This window comes from Physeter macrocephalus, chromosome 4 (genome assembly GCF_002837175.3).
Source record: "Physeter macrocephalus isolate SW-GA chromosome 4, ASM283717v5, whole genome shotgun sequence".
Taxonomy (NCBI): Eukaryota; Metazoa; Chordata; class Mammalia; order Artiodactyla; family Physeteridae; genus Physeter; species Physeter macrocephalus.
Window position 1 is genome coordinate 72,408,252 of NC_041217.1, and position 11,763 is coordinate 72,420,014.

General features: G+C 40.2%; 1 protein-coding gene across 1 annotated transcript in view; it reads left to right on the top strand.

Moving 5' to 3' along the window:
• The window catches only part of ASH1L (ASH1 like histone lysine methyltransferase), a 237,333-nt gene that overhangs the window by 178,338 nt on the left and 47,232 nt on the right, over nt 1-11,763 (top strand). Inside the window, exons 9-11 of the mRNA XM_024116023.3 lie at nt 9,833-9,906; nt 11,415-11,460; nt 11,574-11,682. Of these exons, the coding sequence (XP_023971791.1) occupies nt 9,833-9,906; nt 11,415-11,460; nt 11,574-11,682 (229 nt within the window). The remainder of the gene's footprint in view (nt 1-9,832; nt 9,907-11,414; nt 11,461-11,573; nt 11,683-11,763) is intronic.

Sequence of the window (11,763 nt, forward strand, 5' to 3'; positions counted from 1 at the left end):
GACCTCCCCAGCAGTCCAGTGGTTAAGAATCCACACTTCCAGGACTTCCTTGGTGGTCCAGTGATAAAGAATCCACCTTCCAATGCAGGGGACGCAGGTTCAGTCCCTGGTCAGGAAACTGAGATCCCACATGCCAAAGGGCAACTAAGCCCACACTCCATGACTACTGAGCCTGCGCACCTCAATGAGAGAGCCCGCATGCCGCAAACTACAGAGCCTATGCACCCTGGAGCCTGCGCACCACAACTAGAGAGAGAAAACCAACATGCCACAACTAGAGAGAAGCCCACGCGCCGCAATGAAAGATCCCACATGCTGCACCTAAGACCCAACACAGCCCCCAAAAATAAATAAATAAATAATAAATAATCCACACTTCCACTGCAGGGGGCACAGGTTCAATCCCTGGTCAGGGAACTAAGATCCTGCATGCTGCACGATGCAGCAAAAAAAATAAATAAATAAAAATTGAACTACCAGGGACTTCCTGGTGGTTCAGTGGTTAAGACTCCACGCTTCCAATGCAGGTGGCCTGGGTTCGGTCCTGGTCAGGGAACTACATCCCACATGCCGCAACTAAGAGTCCACATGCTGCAACTAAAGATCCTGCATGCCACACCTAAAAGATCCCACATGCCTCAACAAAGATCCCACGCTGGCAGTGGAGATCCCAAGTGCCGCAACTAAATAAATGCCAGTGCAGCCAAATAAATTAATTAATTGATTAAATAAATATTTAAAAAATAGAACTACCATATAATCCAGCAATTTTGCCTTTGGGAATATATCCAAAGGAAATGAAAACACTAACTCGAAAAGATACCTGCACACCCATGTTCATAGCAGCATTATTTATAACAGCCAAGACGTGAAAACAACCTAAGTGTCCATCAAGGGATGAATGGATAAAGTAGTTGTTGTATGTATATCATACTACAATATACACACACACACGTACATATGATGGAATATTATTCAGCCATAAAAAATAACAAATGAGGAAATCCTACAATGTGCAACAACATGGATGGAACTTGAGGGCATTAATGCTAAGAGAAATAAGTCAGAAAGAGAAAGACAAATATTGTATGATCTCACTTATATATGGAATCTAAAAACATCTCTGCACACGTGTGTGTGTGTGTGTGTGTGTGTGTGTGTGTGTGTGTGTAATAGAAAAGGGGATCAGATTATGTGTGGTTACCAGAGGGATCAGGGGAAGGGGAGGGGGAGTAAGTGGTCAAAAGGTACAAATTCCCAGTTACAAGATAAATAAATACTAGGGATATAATCTACAGCATAGCTATAGTTAACACTGCTGTATGATATATATGAAATTGTTAAGAGAGTAAGTAAATTCTAAGAGTTCTCATCACAAGAAAAAATTTTTTTTCTTTTTTTTGCTTTCTCTTGATTGTATCTATGAGATGATGATGCTAAATAAATGTATAGCTGTAATCATTTCACAGTATATGTAACTCAAACCATTATACTGTACACCTGAAACCTATATAGTGATGTATCTCAATTATATCTCAGTAAAACTGGAGGAAAATTAATTAGTATAACAAGCCAAAAAAGAGAGAGAAATTGTGCTTAGGAAGAGCAGAATTCAAGAAACTGGGGAAAGGTGGTGGTGATACTGCTTAGTAGGGTTAAAAGAGAACAACTAGTGCAGTACCTTGAAACTTATACCATAGGGACATCCCTGGTGGTCCAGTGGTTAAGAATCCAATGCAGGTTCCATCCCTGGTCGTGGAACCCACATGCAGTGGGGCAACTGAGCCCGCGAGCCACAACTAGAGAGCCCAGGCGCCACAACTAGGGAGCCTGCATGCTGCAACTACAGAGCCCACACGCTCTGGAGCCCCCACGCCACAACTAGAGAGAAGCCCGCACACGGCTATGAAGAGCCTACGTGCCGCAACAAAAGATTCCACGTGCCACAACGGAGATCCCGCATGCTGCTGCAACTAAGACCCCAAGCAGCCAAATAAATAAATTTTTTTAAAAAGTATGCCTTGGAATATATATTTTCATTCATTCAGAAAATATTTAATACCTGCTCTTTGATCAGGCAATTTTCTAGATGCTTTGGATACATCAATAAACAAAATAGGTAGAGATCCGTGCCTCTGTGGAGCTGACAGTCTTCCAAAGGAGGGATGGGAGTCATAATAAAATTCTTACCTATTTGAAGAGTGATATTGTAACCCAGTACTCAGATTATATGTAAACAAGCTGAACTTTTTCTGAAGGTCAGTCAACTTATTCTTGTTTAGAAAACAAAAAAGGCCAAGTTTTTGTCAGATTTTAAGATATCTTGGAAAAAGGTAAAGCCATTATTACCTTTCTCCTTTTTATTAAGTTCCTCTCTCTCCTTTGGTTTCCTCATTTGCCTAGCTACCTGATTAACAATGGAGTGCTTTTGTGGAGATGTTCCTCCTCCTATTGTTCATATGCTTTTCATATTAGGATTGATTCTGTAAAAGAAAATCATCATAGACCTTCCTCTTCTAGATTTCAAGGTCAACACAAGTTTCTGTAGCCTCTTTTTTTTTTTTTTTTTTTTTACGGAACACGCGGGCCTCTCACTGCTGTGGCCCCTCCCATCGCGGAGCACAGGCTCCGGACGCGCAGGCTCAGCAGCCACGGCCCACGGGCCCAGCCGCTCCGCGGCACGTGGGATCCTCCAGGACCGGGGCATGAACCCCGCGCCCCCCTGCATCGGCAGGCGGACTCCCAACCACTGCGCCACCAGGGAAGCCTTCTGTAGCCTCTTGAAATGACTTTCTTGCCCACAGAATCAGTTTTATTTCAAAGAGAAAAGTAAAGGATTTCTCTGCTCCTTTCCTAGTGACCAGTGGCAGGATTTGCGATCTTAAGGCTCCAACACACAATAAGAAAAACCTACAAAAGATATGATTTCATCTAATTTTCAGATGAATAGAAAGTGATTTTTTTTCCCATTTGAAAAATGAGGAGGGCTTCCCTGGTGGCGCAGTGGTTGAGAATATTCCCTGCCAATGCAGGGGACACGGGTTCGAGTCCTGTTCTGGGAAGATCCCACATGCCGCGGAGCAACTGGGCCCGTGAGCCACAACTACTGAGCCTGCGTGTCTGGAGCCTGTGCTCCACAACAAGAGAGGCCGCGATAGTGAGAAGCCCGCGCACCGCGATGAAGAGTGGCCCCCGCTTGCCACAACTAGAGAAAGCCCTCGCACAGAAACGAAGACCCAACACAGCCAAAAATAAATAAATAAATTAATTTTTTTAAAAAAAAGTAAAAATGAGGATTAGCTCAAAGAATAATTTTTCCAAATGAGGAACTCCTGAATAGGTTCCTCTGAGGTATCATCTCCAGGAGGATTTGACAAGGAAATCTCTTTAGGTGAGTCTCACTTATTAAAAATGAATTACCTAGATCTGGTTTCAGAAATGTTAGAGGAAAGGAAAGACTGACCCATCATTTTTTTCCCCAACTCTTAATATATGGATTAGAGAGGAGAAATACAAATAATGCCAGCAAAAGCAACGTAACATCTGTGGAGACGTTGCTAGGAGAACTCAAGATGCTGGGTATTGGGGAAAATTGTGTCTTTAAAGTTAGTTGAAGTGGATAATGGATGCTTTCTTTCCTAGAAAGAGAAAGAAAAGTATTCTTTTTAAAAATTCAGAACTTAACTGTCCACTCCTTCATTGTTTTGCACCCTTTTCTCTACAGAAAACACATTAAGAAGGGAGTTAACCCTTTACATTAAGGGGTTTGTCCTGTCTTCTGAGAAGCAATTTTGACTTTTTTAAAAATTATATTTATTTTATTGTTGTTAGAAACAGTACATACTCGTAAATATTCCTTTTAATGTAGAAAGATGTGAATTAAAAGATAAAGTTCCCCTTCCCAGAAATATAATAGTTTAGCATATACCCTTTCAAACTTTTTCCTATATACATATAGCTGGTTTTTCCACACTTTATTATGAAATTTTTCAGCATACAGAAGTTTGGAAAAACTAAACACAAAATATCCCATCACCTAGATTTTTTCATTAATATTTGACTGATTTATCATATATTTATCCATCTTTTATTCCATCCTATTTTTGGACATGCTGCTAAGTAAATTGCAGGCATTGATATACTCCCCCCATAAATATTTCATCATATCAGAACCAAGATCTCAGTATTTGCTTATAGGGTTTTTCTTTTGAGGTGAATTTACCATCAGTAAAATGCACAGGGCTTCTCTGGTGGCACAGTGGTTAAGAATCCACCTGCCAGTGCAGTGGACACGGGTTTGAGCCCTGGTCCGGGAAGATCCCACATGCCACGGAGCAAATAAGCATGTGCGCTACAACTACTGAGCCTGTGCTCTAGAGCCTGCGAGCCACAACTACTGAGCCCACGCACCACAACTACAGAAGCCCATGCGCCTAGAGCCCGTGCTCCACAACAAGAGAAGCCACCGCAATGAGAAGCCCACGCACTGCAACGAAGAGTAGCCCCCACTCACCACAACTAGAGAAAGCCTGGGCACAGCAACGAAGACCCAATGCAGCATGCATGTATCAATCAATCAATCAATCAGTCTTCTCAGAGTAACATCAATAGCTAGTTAGGTTATATAATTTTAAAAATAAAATAAAATAGGGCTTCCCTGGTGGCTCAGTCGTTAAGAATCCGCCTGCCCTCTCCAAGACCAGCATCATGGCAAAATGAGGAAACAACTAACAAGTGAAGAGTTTGCACAATGGAAAACCACCCTGACCATCTCTTGAAGATTTACAGGGATCATAGGTGGAGCGTTCCCTTCACTGGCAGCCATCTTTGGCCGTTCTGTTTCTGCATCACACTCATCCCTCAATAAAGTCAGTGACTGGATCTTCTCCCAAAATTTCCCCTGCTTTCCATCAGGCATGAGGGAAAAAAATCGAGAGACATTAGTATCTGCAACTGAGGAACTCTTAATCCAATCCAGAAGAAAAGCATCTGTTATGGAAAGAATGAGATATTCAAGGATGTTGGAGACACTGCTCTGAACACATTCTGCACAGCAGTAAAGCAGATTGCCGAGAAAGGAAAAATTCATTCATTTCCAGGAAAAACTTCTTCAATGGTTTGAGAAGAATCTTCTTGTATTCGAGATTCCCTACACTATGCAAAAAGGCAGTGTGTCTCAACAAATCTTTAAAATCTGTGTGCCCTACAACACAGCAATTCTGGAATTTATCCTAACAAGGTAATGAAAACTGGCCCATAGACATTTAGCAACAAAGATGTTTATCAGAGTGCTGTTTGTAATAGTGAACTCTGCAAACATTGTACCAAAAAGTAAATTATGGGTACATCTATTTCCTGTAACCATTTATATATAAGAGAGCATCTGTTAGAATGAAAGGTGCATTATGATATTTAAATGGAAAAAGTAAATTACAAAATACAGGTGCAACATGATGACTTAAAAGTCTTTTTGTCCTCTGTTATTTGCTTGTTTTCTGTAGCAAACATGTATAATTCTTCTAGTAAGAAAAGTTTTTTTAAATGATGAGAAATTCTGTTCCTAAGATCTCATAGAAGCATAAAAAGAAGTCTACAATAAAAAATGTATATGAATAAAAAAGAAAAGAATCCGCCTGCCAATGCAGGGAACACGGGTTCGAGCTCTGGTCCGGGAAGATCCCACATACCGCGGAGCTACTAAGCCCGTGCACCACAACTATTGAACCTGCACTCTAGCGCCCGTGAGCCACAACTACTGAAGCCCGCACACCTAGAACCCGTGCTCCGCAACAAGAGAAGCCACCGTAGTGAGAAGCCTGTGCACCTCAACGAAGAGTAGCCCCCGCTCGCCGCAACCAGAGAAGGGCCCGCATGCAGCAACAAAGACCCAATGTAGCCTAAAATAAAATAAATTTATTTTAAAAATTATAAATCAATCTTCTCAGAGTAACATCAATAGCTAGTTAGGTTATATAATTTTAAAAAAATAAAATGCACAAATCTTAAATGTACTTTTGCTCAGTTTTTTTAAATTTTCATACATCTCTGTAACCCAGACCCTTCTCAAGAATATTATCATCACCCCGGAAAGTTCCCTCATGCCCTTTCCTAGACAGCCCCCGCCATATATAGCTATTTAATGGGTTGTTGTTTTTGTGGGGTTGTTTTCCGGTACGCGGGCCTCTCACTGTTGCGGCCTCTGCCGTTGCGGAGCACAGGCTCCGGACGCGGAGGCCCAGCGGCCATGGCTCACGGGCCCAGCTGCTGCGCGGCATGTGGGATCTTCCCGGACCGGGCCGCGAAGCCGCGTGCCCTGCATCGGCAGGCGGACTCTCAACCGCCGCGCCACCAGGGAAGCCGCGGCCCGGTCCGGGAAGATCCCACATGCCGCGCAGCAGCTGGGCCCGTGAGCCATGGCCGCTGGGCCTCCGCGTCCGGAGCCTGTGCTCCGCAACGGCAGAGGCCGCAACAGTGAGAGGCCCGCGTACCGGAAAACAACCCCACAAAAACAACAACCCATTAAATAGCTATATATGGCGGGGGCTGTCTAGGAAAGGGCATGAGGGAACTTTCCGGGGTGATGATAATATTCTTGAGAAGGGTCTGGGTTACAGAGATGTATGAAAATTTAAAAAAACTGAGCAAAAGTACATTTAAGATTTGTGCATTTTATTTTTTTAAAATTATATAACCTAACTAGCTATTGATGTTACTCTGAGAAGATTGATTTATAATTTTTAAAATAAATTTATTTTATTTTAGGCTACATTGGGTCTTTGTTGCTGCATGCGGGCCCTTCTCTGGTTGCGGCGAGCGGGGGCTACTCTTCGTTGAGGTGCACAGGCTTCTCACTACGGTGGCTTCTCTTGTTGCGGAGCACGGGTTCTAGGTGTGCGGGCTTCAGTAGTTATACCGCGGAGCTACTAAGCCCGTGCACCACAACTATTGAACCTGCACTCTAGCGCCCGTGAGCCACAACTACTGAAGCCCGCACACCTAGAACCCGTGCTCCGCAACAAGAGAAGCCACCGTAGTGAGAAGCCTGTGCACCTCAACGAAGAGTAGCCCCCGCTCGCCGCAACCAGAGAAGGGCCCGCATGCAGCAACAAAGACCCAATGTAGCCTAAAATAAAATAAATTTATTTTAAAAATTATAAATCAATCTTCTCAGAGTAACATCAATAGCTAGTTAGGTTATATAATTTTAAAAAAATAAAATGCACAAATCTTAAATGTACTTTTGCTCAGTTTTTTTAAATTTTCATACATCTCTGTAACCCAGACCCTTCTCAAGAATATTATCATCACCCCGGAAAGTTCCCTCATGCCCTTTCCTAGACAGCCCCCGCCATATATAGCTATTTAATGGGTTGTTGTTTTTGTGGGGTTGTTTTCCGGTACGCGGGCCTCTCACTGTTGCGGCCTCTGCCGTTGCGGAGCACAGGCTCCCAGCCCTTGCTATAATATTATTCTGCAACTTGGAGAATATGTTTTCATATGAGTAAGTATATACCTCATTTCGTTTTAATAGCTGCATATTCATTATTTAAATGTACCAAAGTTTACTTCCTTGTTGATAAACCTTTAAGTTGTTTACACTTTTTCATTACAGACTTTGTAGTTTATTCATTCAGCTTTGGTTCCCTATCAACAAGTGGACTCCAGTCTTCTACCAGATGTAACCCCAGACAGAAACTTGTTATATTACCCTACCTCCATAAGTTATTTCCCCTTAGATATACCTGTAATCCATGCTGCTGTATCATCAGATTTGTCAAATGAATAAACTCATTGCATGTAACAAATCACATTTTTATGAAAAATAACACAGCCCCCTTTTTTTTTTTTTGAGGGCAACTTTATTATGCTTTCATTTTAGTCTGGATGTGGTAATAACTTTCCCCCCAAATTTTTTTAATGAGAAATGTGACTTTATTTTACATTTTTGTGAATCTTCTTAATGTCTGGCTTAAATATAGGACAGCTGCATCTATTTTTGCCTTCTATCTGTTGTGATGTTATTCTGGTTTAAATACATGAAGAAATCTGACCTCACATAGGTAAAAAGTTGTAAAAGAGGAAGATTTTAATAATTTCAGATAATTGTAGATATTCTTTGATACTGCAGCAAAATAAATTAATAAATGTAATAGTTAACACTGCAGTGTTGGAGTATGAAATCAATGGAGTATTAAAATCCATTGGTCTCTCTTGCAATCTAAATGGATTTTTTACCCATGTATGATTTTATCACTTCCTGCATTGGTCATTGAAAAATATTAATTCACTGCATTATATTGCTCTTCCATTTCCTATATGTATCCAAAACAATTCACATTTGTTAATTGCCACTTACTTCATGAGAAAAACTTAAGTATTAAAAAACTGAGAATCGCATGGTAGTTAATGGACACAAGTTTTCCAAAATTCCAGTGTTCACTCAAACTTAAATTTTGTCATTGGAAACATATTTTCAATTGGGTTTCTTGAAGTAACAAGTTCACTTGACTTTCAGTTCCTAGGTTAGAATAACCATTGTCTGTCAGTTCATTTAAGTAAAAACGGTGTTCCATGAAAAAAGCAACTAGTTCAGCTCACTATTCAAATATTTGCACAAGTGCATTCCCTTAAGATAACCATCATACCTCAGTGTGCAGCAGAAGTGCTTTTTGCATACTTCCATTGTGTCATGCAGAATAAAGATTTTGGTTTGTGGGTCAAGATTTAATATTTTTACTACTTTATCAAGAGCATTCTTAGATGATGCTGGCATAGTTCATTTCTACTAGTTACATTCTAGTACAGTTTTGTGCCACTTGCCTTGATTCATACTAAAACTGCAGTTTTACCCACCATTCTTTTACTCCATTAGTACAAATGTCAGCACAACAAATATAATATCTTATAGAGTGTTATTAAAATAGTTTTGACCTCTCGGATCCCTTGGGGTAAGCAGAGCACACTTTGAGAACTGCTGGTCTGGAGACCATGATAGGGCAAAAATCCAGATAACAAGGAAAAGTCTAAGTCCTGCAAGAAATGAGTTGAGCATTATAGTCCTTCACGAACAGAAAGATACAGAGTAAAGAAATTGAAAGGACCTCTTTAAGGTAGAAAAAGGCTCTAAAATTGGCTTTAAAAAGTAGTAGTGGGCTTCCCTGGTGGCGCAGTGGTTGAGAGTCCGCCTGCCGATACAGGGAACACAGGTTCGTGCCCCAGTCCGGGAGAATCCCACATGCTGCGGAGCGGCTAGGCCCGTGAGCCATAGCCGCTGAACCTGCACGTCCGGAGCCTGTGCTCCACAATGAGAGAGGCCACAACAGTGAGAGGCCCGCGTACCGCAAAAAAAAAAAAAAAAAAAAGTAGTAGTATTTCAATAGGTAGGAAAATATGTTAACAGATCATAAATTTGCATGTAAATACTCTTGAGTTATTTAAATTCAGGGTTGCCTATTTTAGAAAACTCTTATACTTCTTTTTATAGTCAACCTAAGATTATGTACATAATGAAGGAGAGTAGATGACAGATGCTCTGGTTAATAATTTTAACGATTGAACAATTCTTAGTATTTAGTTTGCTTCATAATGACCTATTTTTGGTAGTAAATTTGCTATGCTAGTTGTTTTATATAAGCTACTATTAAAACATCTTTAGCTTATACCAAATGGTGCACAGTGGAAAAGAGTAGCTAAACTTAAAAATTAGTGATGGAAAATTCATAAAATTAAAAATTAAATCTTTATTTTTTTAGTCAGTGCATATTAAATCTTGTGGCTGTTTGACCCATTGTATAAATTAGATATTGAAATTGATAGTATTTTTTTGTTTCAGGAAAATATCTAAGGCAAAAGAGAATTGATTTTCAGCTTCCCTATGACATCCTTTGGCAGTGGAAACATAATCAGGTATGAGCGTATCTTAACCATGTTTCATTCATAAGTGGTAAACGGGGGAAATGGGGGTGCAAGTCTTTTTCTCTGCCTCCTTGTTATGCTCTCATCTTAGGAAGTATAGAGAAGTGTCCCTGTGAAGGTTAGAGACTAAGAAAAATGAATTTGCATCCATATTTAATGTGACCTCTTTGCCTTTACTCATACTTCAAAATAGCATTAAGTTCCTGCTTCCTTAGGAAACCTTCTGTTATTATTCTGGACTTTTATTTTGGTGGCAAAGATTCTGTTCTGTAAGAATCCTGTTTGATGCAGGTCTCAAGGGAATTTAGATGTACTGCCAGCAGCGCTAAGAAATTTCAGGCTTTATTTTTGTTGGCTCCTTCCCATCAGTTTGGAATTTATTTTTCACATGTAAAAGAGAGTCTTCTACCCAAGGAAACAGGGAAAATATTTAACACTCTTGTACTTTTAAAAGATATTTAAATATATTGGGAACTAAAAATGGGAAGGTGCTGTTTTTCTCTCTTGCTTACCTAATTGAAATGTTTCCCCCAGTTATTTTTATATTAAGCTAAAGCCCCCAGAATCCGTATTGAGAACAACCATTGGGAAATAGTCATGCAAATGAGGTAAATAGGCTCCTGAGTTTTGCCAGAATTCCACCAAAGTTTGACTTTGGAAAGCCAAAAGCAATGAACATTCCCGTCTACATTCTCTTCTCTGGTGGCCTCTCTTGAATTCTAAGAGGATCAGTATGTTAGATATTTGTCTCAGAGAGTTCATAACAATGAAGGAGATAGTGTTTTGAATCTATACCGACTGAAAAATGATGGTGGGATTATTCTTATAGATTAGTACACTCTAGCTTAAACCAAGTTGCCTTTTTAGTGGGGATACTGTCTTCTATGGCAAAACACTGACCGACTGACCTAATACATTTTCTTCCTAATGCATTCTTTATTGCAGTATGAGAGTACCATTATCCTGCCTGCCATCTCCCCTTTGTTCACTAAATTAATTGATTTAATTAAAACGTGAAATGTGTTTCCCTACAACACTCACCCTGAAAAAGCCAGGGTTCTCATCTTTTTCATTTCATATACCTACGCAGCCCATCTAAACAAGCCCTGTGCAAGTTTTCCATTCTTTTCATAGCGGCAGATACAATCTTAATTTATCCAAATGAAAAACTTTGATCTGCAGTGTGATTTTCATTTACGTCTGTCTAATAACTTGCTGAAGAAACATCTAACAAAAAATGCATTTTCTTTAAACTACTTAGTATTGCTTCTGTTGAATCTAGTTCTCTCTTAAACCCTGATCTAGTAAGTCACCTTTTATTTCAGGGTAAAAAAGTGATCACACCAAGTTTACCTCAAATTATCCAACCCAGAAAGTCTTGTAAATGTTTCCATACGAGCAGAGTACGTGGATAATTTCCTCTATTTTTAGTGATTGATACTGTTTTCTGGCATTTGAAGTTGAACGCTATATCAAGATTTTTCTGTTTTTTCTTCTAGCTATACAAGAAACCAGATGTCCCACTATATAAAAAAATCCGTTCAAGTGAGTAACGTGGGAGCTATTTTTTCTGCCTCCATACAATCAGTGTTCTTAGCCTGGCACTTAAAAAATTATCCTATATATTCACAAACTATTCTTTGCTGTCTTCTCTCAAGATGTCTACGTTGATGTCAAACCCCTTTCTGGTTATGAGGCTACCACTTGTAACTGTAAGAAACCGGATGATGACACCAAAAAGGGCTGTGTGGATGACTGCCTCAATAGGTACTGTACTAAACTGATTCTGTAAGCACAGGCTTTAAGATCTGTAAGATATTTCATTTAGGGGAATTCCCTGGCGGTCCA